The sequence below is a fragment of the Struthio camelus genome, chromosome 14, assembly GCF_040807025.1.
Source record: "Struthio camelus isolate bStrCam1 chromosome 14, bStrCam1.hap1, whole genome shotgun sequence".
Lineage (NCBI taxonomy): Eukaryota > Metazoa > Chordata > Aves > Struthioniformes > Struthionidae > Struthio > Struthio camelus.
In genome coordinates this window covers 18,111,459-18,125,139 of record NC_090955.1, presented here as the reverse complement: position 1 = coordinate 18,125,139, position 13,681 = coordinate 18,111,459, and the positions used below count along the sequence as shown (strand labels likewise).

The 13,681-nt window shown below is 43.7% G+C and overlaps 1 protein-coding gene across 12 annotated transcripts in view; it reads right to left on the bottom strand.

Annotated features, from left to right (window-relative positions):
• Window positions 1-13,681, bottom strand: part of WNK2 (WNK lysine deficient protein kinase 2) — a 124,475-nt gene that overhangs the window by 2,892 nt on the left and 107,902 nt on the right. For 7 of the 12 annotated variants that reach the window (XM_068960255.1, XM_068960259.1, XM_068960260.1 and 4 more), the window contains 2 exons: window positions 13,292-13,545; window positions 5,046-5,512 (listed from right to left, as the gene is read on the bottom strand). In XM_068960255.1, the coding sequence (XP_068816356.1) occupies window positions 5,162-5,512; window positions 13,292-13,545 (605 nt within the window). In that variant the 3' untranslated portion in view covers window positions 5,046-5,161. Of the gene's footprint in view, window positions 1-3,903; window positions 4,039-4,510; window positions 4,566-5,045; window positions 5,513-13,291; window positions 13,546-13,681 lie in introns of those variants that run through there. The other 5 variants (XM_068960264.1, XM_068960265.1, XM_068960261.1 and 2 more) reach the window with 2 other exon arrangements.

The following is a 13,681-nucleotide window of genomic DNA, read 5'->3' as shown; positions in this document are numbered from 1 at the left end:
TATTGAACAGCAAAAATATAATGTCATAGCAAGTTATTCATCTGTCTACGATAACGAAGAGTGCCAGAGCCTCCCGTTGGCATACCCTGCAGGGATCTCGCCCCTACGCCGCAAACACGCTCCACTCCAGCACGACCACCCTTTCCCACAAACCTTGTCAAAAATCAGGGGCTGAGGAGGGCAGACGAGGAGACTGCAAAAAACCTTACTAGGTCATTATCAGAAGTAGTCTTGAACTATTTCATTTGCAGCTTCGGCCTCCAAGCCAACTCCTTCAACAAGATCTGTCTGAACTGACCGGAGGGGGTAGCTAGTTGGCAGCAAGCCAGAAAACTGCAGGTTTTTGCCATCTTAGTTAACATTTGAGATATCAGTCTTGCTTAACATGACCTGAAATCTTTGTTTACTGTGGAGGTGGGGGGAAAGCAATACTTAGGTCAAATAATTTCGAAAAGGAGACTACTTATTATGACTCTCCAAAGCCTACTTCCAATCAGTGCAGAAGGTTGAATGTTTTTCCTGCTCAGACAATACCCATAAGAACACGCGCGCTAACGGAGCGATACAAACACACTAAATTCTAAGCGCAGGGCTCGTTCTGAAAAATTGTGAATGTTTTCTGAATTGAAAATAAGAGCGCTGGGACCACAAAAACTACTTTAAGAGAAAGAGCAACTATTGAAAAAGCCAAATTAAACTAATGACTAACTCAAATGTATTAGTGATTTCCCTCCACAAATAACAAATGGCAAAACCTGAAATTTGATTAAGAACTTCGTTTGGGAAACACTGGCATTCACCATTAGAGACATATTTCCAACACAAATATTTTTGTAGGAGTGAGGAGACTGCCATATTTGGCCAGATGAGTGGCCAATTTAATCCCTCATCTTGTCTTTGATACCAGCTAATATCAAACATTACAGAAAAAAAATGCAAGAAGCTACACAGCAGACAGTGAAGGAATAGGAGAAAATGGAGCACTTTAAAGTTACATAAAAAGTAACAGTTAAATAATAGTATCTACTCTTTAAAGTTATAGGAAGAGGACCAGAGTTAATTATACAAAGAAACTGCAAGGGATAGTTTTTGCATCATTTGTTTAAAGTGAACTTGGTGTAAGGGAGGTTGGATTGAGATTTGCAGGAGAGCGTTAAGTATTTAAAGTTATCCCCCTGCGATGTCCTGCGCCGTTCCCTGCCACTTGCCAGCCCTGCAGCGCACGAGCAGGCTGCCGGGCAGCGGCTCGCGCGCCGAGCAAGCCCCGTCACCCACAGAGCAAGCCAGGGACGCTGCAGAAAAATGGGATTGGATTATGCGTTTATATATTCTGTCATGATATATAGCAATTGGAAAGCCAAATTAAGGGCAGATGGGCAAACTTAATTTGGCATTTCCTAAGTACTGGATGCATGACTTGGCAGCTTAAAATATTCTTTCAATATTTGTTTTAATTTTCTATAAATGTTTAAAGTTAAAAAACTGGGGACCTCCCAACTCCCCGGCCCTCCAGCCCCATCGAAACCTCAAATTTAATCATAAGGATCCATCCCGGCTCCACACGGGTCCTTATGGAGCTGCTCTGGGAACATCAAAATGAGAAAGCTAAAGGACGTGGCTGTAGGCTTGCCGTTAAGGAAAGGGGAAATGTTATCCAGGGTGCTTCATACCTGCTTGCTAGACTTCAGAGGAACATTCAGAGTCAGGAGCAAAATCAGTTCGGTTCTGGGATCTGCAGGGGAATGGTTTCTTGTGTACAGACCCGTGTGGCTGTGGCCCCACCTGCAGTGCTGCAGCACAGAGCCTGCTTACGCCTCTCACCCTTTGTCTGAGCTACGTAGAAAGGTCTGGGCCTGAGCTGTTTAAATCTGGCAAAATTTATAGGCCACGGAAACCGGTGTCACACACTGCAACGTGCCAGGCAATCTCACTGCTAGAGCAAGTACTGGTACCTGCGATACGTATGCTTTTCTCTCTGAAGACTCTATATAAAACACATGCATGCAGCTAAATAAAATATCTTAGTTTCACTCACCAGTCCTGTTTAAGTGGACTTAATAGATATACAGAATGATTTTTAAGAAACAAAAATTGCCTCTAAGCATGAGGAGGATGTTCATGACAAACAGGACTTTGGAGCAAGATTTTTTTACTGTTAAAAGATGTGGGCAGAGCAATATGGCCAGCACCTTTGGTCAAACTCTGCTCAGAAAGTCCCATTTGTTTCATCTCGTGTCGTTGGCTTAATTGCTAAGAGTCAAAGCAGCCTTCAGCATGATCAAGGATAAGAAAATACAGCTTAAAGTTAATAGACGGAAGACTTGCAGCCAAGATGGCTATCAGGGAATTAAAATGATGAATACTGCAATGAAGACATCAGCCTCTGAGCCTTTCTTTGGCCCCAACTCTAGCTAAAGATACAACAGTGAGGAACATAGAGACTAGAAACGTGAAAGCTTCCTTTTAGGAGAGTAAATGAGTACGTATGTGCCTCAGAATCAAGACCGGCTTCGGAGGGCCCTGGTCCCGAACACCGGGCGCACCTGCGTACACCAGCACGTACCGGCCGCGAACCGCGCCGGGGCGCTGCAGCAGGCTGCCTTTGAGCGGAAAGAAGAGACTGAGGATTTCTAGGGAACTGCAGCACAGATACTGAAGTGTAAAACGCGTGCAGCACATACAGCAGCACCGCACAGGCGGGATGTACAGACACAGGGAAGCATCAAACCTCCTCCCACACTCCCTTTCCTTTCTTAACTTCTGCTGCAAGCTATCATAACTGAAGGAGACTTCCAAGGGTGCGCAGGTAGCACAAGGTTACGTCAGGGCTGATTTTCATGTCTTCCCTTCGTCACGTTTAACTTTTGTCAGGACCAAGTTAAAAGGGTTTCCACAGTACCTTCCAGCGCGGGAGACGCACCGTCCAAGCGCCTCCTTCCCCACCTACCTAGCACCCTAACTCTAGCATCCTAGCTCGTACCAGCAGCAGTACTAAGGACACCGCCTGGGTCTGGGTAAAACAGCCCCTTTAACGTCCCAGCCCGGCCTGCTTCGTAGCAGCGTAACAGCAGCCGCCCCGCAGAAGGCCGGAGGCTTCGAGCAGCCCAGCCGGCGAGGCCGGCGGCACACGGCCGCCGCAGCACCGTTCTGCAGCTGCAAGAGGTGGGACAGCGGCATTACAGGCAGAAACCGGGAAGCAGTGAGGGCATCGCGTCCACTCCTTAAACACAAGGCAAGGGCCAAGAGTCTGGAAAACAAATGACGAGTTACCCGGAACAGCTACAAATTGACACATTTCTAAGTTTTAGAAAAACACTGGGTTTTTCACACAGTTTTCAAGCACAAAATGTTTATTTTTCTTCTTTCCAATCTATACAGTTTCTTGGGGTTTTTAGTGCCACTGACTCTGTCAGTATACAAGGGATGGACTATACAACAGGCGATAGCAACATAAACTGTACGATTCAGTGCAAGCTGAAGGAAAACTGGTGTGAGAACATATTTTCCATGGTTGCTCATGAAGCATACAGACATGAATCTAAAAAACCCAAACAAATTAAAGATACATGTTACAGAGAACAGAAATCTCTTACTACAGTAAGTATTTTGCCCAGGCAGAAGACTCTGCATAATTGTCTATAAAATTCAATTCTAACTGAATTGATGGAATAATATAGTCAAACGTTACAAACAAAATAATTTAGACAGAGAGGATGCTCGAAGTACAATAGAACTACACAATTCACAGCTTGGCAGCACAAGACATCTCTGCCCTTCAGCAGACAGTATCAAATGTCATTGCAGTAGAGATACAGAGCAACGTGCCTTCAAATTTGTCTGCGTGTTTTGTCACCGGTGCCTGTAACGATCTCCCTAAGCGCTTTCTATGAAAATGAAACTTACCATCAGCAAACCAGTTTTAGTGGTTATCTTGTGCCTTTAGACTGCGAGGTGCAGATGCAGACTCTACGCACAGTAAAATGGGCAAAAAGCAACTTTCAAACAGGAGAGAGGAGTCCATGACACCTACAGAGCAAACTTAATTAAAAAAAAAAATTCAAACAAGAGGTGGTCAGACTCCAAAACGCAAGTATTCACTGGTCATATATGAAAAAGTAAAACAACAGCTTCACATTTTTATTCCGTTTCAGTGTGAATACTGCTAGCACTTCAGTGACAAAACACCACTCTTAACTGAGATTGCTGAGCTGAAGACAGAAGACATGCAAGTACTGTACTTACATGGTTCTTACAGTAACCCGGAGATACTTTCTCCTATAATCAAGATTTCAGTTAGACTTTTCACTTATGAAACATGCATGGATTTGTAATTTAACTAAGATATAAAAGCCCAGTAAAGGACAGAAAATGTAATCAAATTTGCTGCAGATCTAGAAGAAAACTGTATTTGCCCACCAGCTAGCTCCCTCTTACAGAAATAAGTTGCCACCTGCAACAGCTTTAGCAAGGACTGCATAACAGAATGAATTGCACTGCCCAAAGCTATTACCTGTTCGTATGCGCAGCTTACTTGGATCGCTCTGTAAAGGTGCACTTCACTGCTCCTTGTACAAACACAAATAAATTTAGGTCATTGTCTCAAACCTCACCTCACTATTTAAAAACCCGCAGAAATGACAATTCAATCTATGCATTAAAATAACAGCATTTACAGTGGAACAAAACCAATGAAGAATTTCAGCTGTAAACCTTCAATATCTTTGCAAATAAAAAGGAAAATTTAACTCACAAGCAGATTGTAAATAAAATACACCTTCCAAATTTTTTTACATCTCTTTCCAGCTGGAACTGAAAAGCTTAAATTCAAGGCACTGTACTCCTGCAGGGGTTAGTACACTTTTCTAATCATCAATTCAAGTACATTAACTTTAAGGAGTGCAAGTGTAAAACACCAGAACACAACATAATAAAGTGTCTTTAGCAATGAAAGATAAGCAAATATTGCCATAACAAATGAACTATCTTTTGTGGGAACGTTTCACAGTGGTTACTGGACGCAGCGCGTGGCTGCGCGCGCTCGGAGGCCTGGCCGGGCGCCCGCAGCGGACCTGCGCTGCTTCCCACGCGCGCGGCAGCTACGCAGCCAAACGCGCCGCCTTACAGTTTCAAAATCATCGTTACCTATCGCAAGGCAACTGAGCTACGTCATCCTCAGGTTAGGGCCAGGCGGACCAGCAGCGGGCTGCTGCAGCGGCGCTGGGTGCGTCTGCGAGCAACCTTCCCCGAGAGCCGAGAAGGAGGCAACGCTCTGACCTCCTACAATCCTGGGTTGCGCCGTCACGCCCGACCACGGCACGCCGTAAAGCGGTGCAGGGAAAACTCCTCCGTACGGACAGAGAGGCATCACATAAGGTGTTACTGTGCCAGAAAGAGCAGTACCTGGCATAGGCACTGGCACGGGTGGCGAAACTCCCGCAGTTAACACAGCGGACATAGGACAAGACACTGGAGCAATGCACTGATTCCCCAATCCTGTTCTTACTGAATTAACCTACAAAAAGAGAAATAAAAAAGCATAGCTATTAAGCTTCGATTTTCCTGACTGATGAATGCAGTGTCATGCTGTTGAGCTCGGAGGGCATTTGCAGGATCAGTCATTTTTCAACCGAGCTGCGGCGGGGACGGGGTCCCACGTCAGCCGCGCTCCCTCCAGCGGCCAGGGCTCGGCATGAGCAACGCTGCGCGAGACGCCCGCGCAACGCTGGCACCGAACTGCTCTGCCCCCGCGCTCGCAAGCAGCTCTGCGCACTGCTGGTGAGCTGCAGAGCGTTTGCAACAGTCCCGCAGCCTGAGGACGCATCACTGAACACATGAGACCTTAGCACTGTAAAGAAAGCCACAAAACCCTTTTGAATCTTGCGTCCAAAGCATGCAGGTATCCCTCATTACTGCTGGATCTTGTACTTAAAAGATAAATGAAGCCAAATGCAGACTTAAACCAAATCGCATACTGTACTGTACTTCTTGCTACCCTATGCACAGAAAAAGGGACAACTTTTAAAATGAGCAGGTTCACTGTCTCCAACTCTAATCTGAAACCTGAAGCTTTTGATAAGCATCAAGCTACGAAAAATATCCCCTTTAGTGCAATGAATTTGAAGCCATTAATGTATAAGCATCCACCCAAATTAACAGCAGAAGCCAAAAAACAAACAGAGGAACGGAGAACCTATTCATAAGACAATTATTTCTTTAAGCTGTTATTACACCCATATTCTCTCATCCTCGAAATGATGTTTTTCACCAACCTAGACAACTGTAAGTGGTTAACATGGATCCCCTGCCAACGTACCTCACTGAAATACGTCACTTCCTATACAAGCGATAGATTATAGCAGCAGTTAAAATTGTAAGGTGACATTTTAGCAAGTAGTTCTGTAGAAAAATTATAATTGAGAAAAAAGTTCATTGTCAATTATTTTAAAGTGCTGAGGAACTGACGTCACCTGTATTTTTCTACCTCTTTGTTCTTAACTCAGGCACTCCATAAAGAAGCAGCTGTATTCAAAGCTATCTATGTGCAGCCAGGAATAAAATTACATCATGCCCCAAAACCAAACATCACAGACATAATACAACTTATTAAAGCTGTGAAAAGTGCACACTAGTGTTTCAAGGTTGCTTCTCCTACCTTTGCTGCATGCTTCAAGTGAACAAATAAACATACACTTTAAGAGGCAACACGATTCCTAGCTCTTGCATTCCCCCCATGTATAGAAGTTTCTCAGTCAAGCCACTTTTTTAACCATGAACTTTTGACCAGCTACAATGGACCACTGACAGAGGCTGAAACATCCTATTCCTTCCTGCATGTAAACACAGAATGAAATGTCAAAATCAACGTGCACTGCCATGGTCCTCAAAATCGGGCATAAGTAGCTACGGATTTCATAGGTTCGGAAAGCCATCAAGTCACTTTGTTCATAAAATTCAAAGCAAAACACACAGACATTCATGCAGCGATGAATAACGTGCACACCTAGAGTAGGGTCAAAGTGAAGGCTGTCATCAAAGGTGGCCTGGCCCTCGCCAGAGCTGCCTGGCACTGCAAGCCGGGGCACTCGGGGGAGATGCAGCAAAGCTCCTCCTCAGCTGCACAGGCACTCACGCGAGTCTGCCAGGGTGTCGAGCTCGCCAGGAAGCTGTGACCCTGCTCGCTCTCCCAGCACTCATGGCCCGTCCAGTTCGGTGGCAGCAGGACCCCCAAGTCCGCTTTAGCACCCTGCTTGGCCGGATGCCCTCTCCCCTTAACTCTTATGCTGTCACTTCTGCAGGTTTATTCTAAGGCACGAGCTGATGATTGCAGCACCTTCGTCAATTATACTATGGTGTGTCTTGGTCATGGAAAGCCTTCAATTACCACAGTGCTGCCTGGATTTTGGTATTCTACCCATGGCTTGAAGGTAGGTACGACTTGCATATTTTATACTAAGTTATCCTGGGAATTGAAAGCAAGTGGTGCAACATCAGACTCCTGAACCCAGCTCAAGCAATCAAGGCTTACAGATGAGTAAAACTCCAAAAGATTTATAACAATAGCTTTCAGTCTTATAGGACATACACATACAGATACACACACACACACATTTTATTTTTTATTTATATAAATATATGTATATACACACACACATATATATCTCCTCCAATTCTCCTGCAAGAGGGTAAAGCAGAAGCCTTGTTTTTCCTTCCTAATTTCCTTTCTAATTTAACCAAGGTGATGCAACACTATCAACAAGGAACGAGACCGATATCTGACTTTGCTAACTATGGATGACGTTACTTCATTTTTAATATTTCGATATTAATTTACTTCTGCTTGTTCTGCTCCTTGTCTAAACCTTTACACAGCCAGCTCACACGACCTTAAGCAGGCTGAAGAAATAGTCACGGATTCAAACTTAATGAATTTACCAAACGCACTGCAAAATTCACGCTTGTCTTCACTACGCAAGCAAGTCTGTCTGCTGGAGACGTCTACTAGGGACTTCTTCAGGAGCCGACGTTCTAAAACACACCAGTATTGCAAGGGAGAGAAGTGGAAAAAAAATTTCCCCTTTCCCTCTCCACCTCAGTTAGCCTTTCCTAGAGAAAGGCAACACTCGCCTCACCTAACCCGCTCGCGCTGTCTGTAAGGGAAAACCCTGGAGATGGAGCCAGCACAGACTACACGTACAGGGAACGCGCCCGCCCGCCTGACCGAAACGTAACCAAACCGACACACAATAACCAGGAAAACACCGCTATGAGCGCCGCTACCGGCTTAGGGAGAGCCGAGCACAAGCTGCGGTGCCGGCGGGAGATGGCCCCGGCCCCCCATGCCGAGCCCCCCCGACACCCGGGAGATCCCAGCCCGCGGCATTGAGTAACTCCCTGAGGACAGGGGCCACATCTTGCCCCTGCTTCCCCCAGGGCCGCACTTCTACTGCCAGGCTTCTTCCTGCTGCCGTTACTCCTCCTCCCCCCGAAACCTCATACGCAGACATTTAGATAAGCATAATACACGCACAAACAGGAACATGCACAAACATGCAGAAATGAACCCAAACCAGACTGGACAGAAGCTATGGCTGTTCAGAAACAAGTTATCTGCTCTTTGGACTCCGTTTTTAATTCTCTGCCTGTCACCTTGCTCTGCCACGCTAGCTCTAACGTGCCACTTCAGTATTACTCACAGCCCCAGCACTGTGCAAGTATATAGCTAACAGTTATATATTATTTATATAGGTTATAAATATTTATTTATGGTTTTTATTAGAACGGAACAAACTGTGCAATTCTGCTGTGACAGCTGACGGTAACTATTATAATCAGCTCCAAAAATTCAGGATTTAGATAATTTTTCATTTGGCTACATATTGATGGCTATGTATTCCTGTTCCACCTTTGCCTAGTACAACTATCACTGCAAGAGAACTGGGTTAGTGCTGGCTTCCAACAGGAGCCGGGCAAGGATGCTAAAGCATCCCTCATCTTCCCCATCGCTCATTTTCAGTTTACTAAAACCACAAAGTTATTAGGCGCTACTGAAGAGCTGTATACATACTCTTCCAGATTCCTGGAGAGCTATCCTGATATTCGGAGTGAGAAGGCGATACTGAATACCTTCAAGCATAGGCTCGCCATATTTGCTTTATTCTTCCAATCCAATGGAAATGGAGGGCACAGTAAAGGGTGTTAATAGTTCTTCTGCTCCACTTCCCTGTCCGTAGCTAGTCCTAGACCAGCTGCTTCCCAGGTGGCCAGCTCATTAAAACCAAGATGGATCAAATGCAAATAGAGGTGTAGCTATTACTAACAGTGTCAAAGCCACAACACAGACCTGCATGTTTCACAGAAACTGTCCTATTATGGACTCAGAACATGTCTGTAGCTTTTTGGGTTTTTTGGTAGTAGTTTTTCTTTAAAAACCATGGAGCAATATAACAATATGAAGGAGAGAAAGTGTCTTGTTGGTACACGCTTTATTTCCAAACATCTCAAAATAATACCTGCAGCCACAGAACTGCCAGTACACTTGCACACAAAGCAGCTCACATTCCTAGACGTATGCCTTTACCGGTGGCACCCATCATTACCTGTAAGAAAGGGTTATTTTATCATATTTTCAGTAATTTCTCTCATGCTTATCCATGCTATTTTCAGGAAGTTTGGCTTCAATTCTTCCTAATATCTCCCTTTACATTTCAAACTACTGATGCTCAGAACCAATTCATACTTCCAAGTTTAAATAGAATCGTTGAGAAGGAACTTTTCAGTGCTCCGTTAATGTCAACTGGAAACCTAAAGGTGCCTCCAAACCCCCAAACGTGTATCAATCAATTTGCAGCCAAACTGACACGCAATGTAATTTCTTTTTTCCTGAAGGAATTCTCACTTCCACAAAAACAAAGTAGTTTAAAAACTCTTCCTCTGTATTCCAGTTACATTTATTGCTTCCTAGATTCTGGGTTATAAAGAGGAAGAAAATAAAATCACTACAACTTTTTAGGCGGCTTATTAAGCACATCACCAAGTTCTCTTCTGAGCTGATTTCCACCTCAGAGTAGCTGTCCCCCTCCTCTCCAAAAGTTACTGAGAATACATATTGCATTCATACAGCAAACAATTTACTGACGGTGGTAGAAGTATCTCAGAAAAAAATGCAAGCTCAGAAAAGTTAGTTCTCTATATTCTAGAATGAAAGAGAAGACTTAAAATGGGTCACGTAACTACCCTGAATATTGATAGCAGTGCCTGAACAGTAAGAGAAAATAAAAAAATCAGTTCTAAAAAAACATAATTAGACCGCAAAACTCTCCCCTACCAATAAGGATTTGTTGAAATTTTACATTGGCTAGGAGGCAGGGGAGGGAGAAGAAAAAAAAAAAAAAGAGAAAAAAAGCGCAAGAGAAGAAAGAATGTATGAGCATGAACCCAGAGTAGAAAACAGCCGCTTGGTTTGCTGCCTCCTGTCTTGTAGCTTGGCTAACCGCAGAGCTAGCCTCTCCCCGCAGGAGGACATTCGTCGCCGACGGGACCTCTACGTCATATACAAGAATCCTGTGCAGTGACAGCTCTATGGGGCCTTCTCTGTGGTCAAAAGAGTATTGTGGGATGATTCCCATAAACTCTTTCCCCATTCAGTAGCACTCTTTGAGCATCTTCCCTTCTAATAACCTACAGAGGCAGCCTAGGAAGCAATGGTATGAATATTGCCTCCTGCCCCTTATTTTTGATTATCCACAGGGGATCAGCACTAGCATCTCCTAAAACAAAGGCAGTTTGAAAACACGAGACAACCTGTCCTACCAATTTCCTGTTAGTTTGTTCCAACGTTTAATCATTTGCACAGTTACAAAAATAAAAAAAGGTAGGAGAGGAACCCATCATACTTCCAATTTGTCTGGCCTCTATTTCAAATATAAAACATTTTTACAACTTTCTTTGATGGGCTGAGATTCTGCTTAGTGCTCCTTATTCCTTTCTTGCAAAGGTATTTTTATATTTATATCAAAAAGATTAAAAGATGGACTGAACAAGAACAGCCAAAGCTTTATGTGCTCCCTACTGGAAAGCTATTTTTTCCACCCTTTAGGTGATTTCCATTTTTTTTTTTAATTTTTTTTTTTAAATCTTTCTTTCAATACCTTTTTAAAATCTGGACTCAACACTGATTTAGTGCAAGTATAACATCCTCCCATATAAACTCATTCCTCCAAGACCTGGTGTTATTGGGCCACTTCTCTGCCTGTCCAGACCGAGTCTCCTCTCACACAACTCCCTCGCTCGCAGCGGCGGCTCTGAAACCATCTGCAGCAAACACCGCACCAGCTTCGCGGCCAAACATCCCCACATGAAGAGGCCTAGGAGGACTCACTGTCGACCGTTACTCCACTCCTGCAGCCCACACGCCCCCACGAGAAGTTTTTGCACCAACCCATCAACGGCAAACTGGCACAGCCCTGGCACTGGGGAGTCTTTGTCTGACGGTGCAACTTGGCCAAGCACCACATAGTGGCATCAGCTGAAGAGCAGGGAACCCCAATCCTTTCAAGCTCTTTGAAAATAATCTCTATGATGTTTCAGTCAGCTTTGTTAATTCCTTGGAACAACAGTCGTATTTTAGGAAAAAAACAAAGCCTCTCAAAATCATTATATTAACACAAGGGCATTCCTGTTCCTCTCAGAGGGATATTCTGCCTTCTCCATTGGCCTTGAAAAAGCACACAATAGAGAAACCATGACAAGAGGAAGTAAAACTTATCCCTGAAGTGATGCTACGAGCTGATTTAGACAAGCAAAATGACCACACTTTTTTGCAGAGTGGTAAGTAGGCACTACATCCCCACCAAACACTTCCAACTACTGCAGGAGTCTCAGGGAGGAGAAATCCAGCTGCAAAAAGCACACAAGAAAAGGGTAAGAACTGACTTAAAAGGAACAAAATTTGTGCCCTCACTATCACTTTCTCCAGCGCCTCCAGAAATCTTCCCAATCTGCATTTACTAGCACCTTCTTTGACTTATTCTGTGAGAACTACTAGGGTCTTAAGTAGATGTCTCTATTTCTGTAGAACATGTTTATACCAATTGGACCATCGTTATGTAAAAGGACTATTTACTCCCAGTTTTTGTTAATTTATGGCTACCTAAGAGTTGACATAAAATCACTTAATTGAATTGCAAATGCTTTTCCCTGCAAAGTCAGCAATCCTACTAACACAGAAACCAGCAGGTACCAGGGCAGACACATTAGCATAATACCTGCTTCAGTAGGTCTCACCTCATGATCAACTGCAGAGCTATCACTTAGCTTTCTTCCCTTCTACATGCTAAAAAGGGCAATATTTTTTTAATCCAGGTCCCGTTATCTCTATTTTTAAGGGATTACCAAACAGGTCCTTACTAATTTTATCTTCACTAGTTCTTTGCTTTTAAAATTCAACTTATTTTCCTCTACTTTGGCTCAATTTTCATTCTTCGCAAAAATGAATCCAGTAAAAATGATCAGTCAAGGAACGTGACTCCATCTGTGAGGAAGAGGTCTGGGAAGCGGCAGGGCAGGAGAGAATTGTAAAACCGGGATTTGGGACATATCTTTACTCATTTTTCTGCCTGCCTCCATATCATTACTTGGCCAAAAAGATAATCTCAAATGCAGACACAAATGCACGTCACAACGTTTTTTTCTACCATTGAAAATAAAAGGGGATAAACGGGGGCATTTCTAATTTCCACTTTGTATCAGTTCATTTTCACAGCATTTCTGAAGCGGGTGTTTTCATGAGGCAGATAGTCTTAAAGGTGCACGGGATTAGTACTGCACAGCCCAGTATAACAAGCAAGAGTAAGAGAAACATCCAGCTGTCCCCTAAGCTGCTTTGAAGCCTATGCTAGAACAACAGCTTGCTGCCACCAAGCCACCAGCCCTGCCATTGCTCTGCCTGAGGAAGACTAAACATCAGAAAGAAGAAAATTTTAGCAATAATAAAACCTTAAAAGTCAAACAATGTATGGTTACTAGTATGTGTCTCGCTGCATATTACTGTTAATGAGCACTTTGCAATTTAAAAATATATATATTTTACATATATATATTTCAGTCTATATATCTGTCAAGATAAATTCCAAAAGACAAATTTTTTTGGTTTAGTACTTAATGAAAAGAGATGGATAGAAATATGAAGCATCTATCTGAAGCAATTTTAATTTATGTCCTCCTCCAAATCTGAGTTCTGCAATGGCTTTCAGATACATAGCAAAATGTATGTTCTTCAAGGAGTGCCACTTACTCCACATGTCTCATTCTGGGTTTGCATGGGATTAGCCTTTGGCTCCATGTCTTGCCTTTTTTGGTTCTGCTTCAGTTGGTTTAAAGAAGGTTTTGTCTGTGCAGCTCCAACAGTTTTGCTTGTCCACTGATCAACCAGCTTGTGAAGGTCATCGGTGAAGGTGCCTTTCTTGTTGTTACTGTTGTTGGCCTGGGCATGCTGAGTGGATTGCGGGAGGGGCTCCGGGCACGGCACAAGACTGTTTGTAGAGGATCCTGAAAAATCACACACACACAGAAAGCTGACGATAGCATCCCTGCTTCACCATTTTGCTGCGTGAATATTTTTTCACGCCCTGCAATTCAAATGGTGGCTTTTCTGACTTTTACTCCTCCCACTTCTTTCTACAGA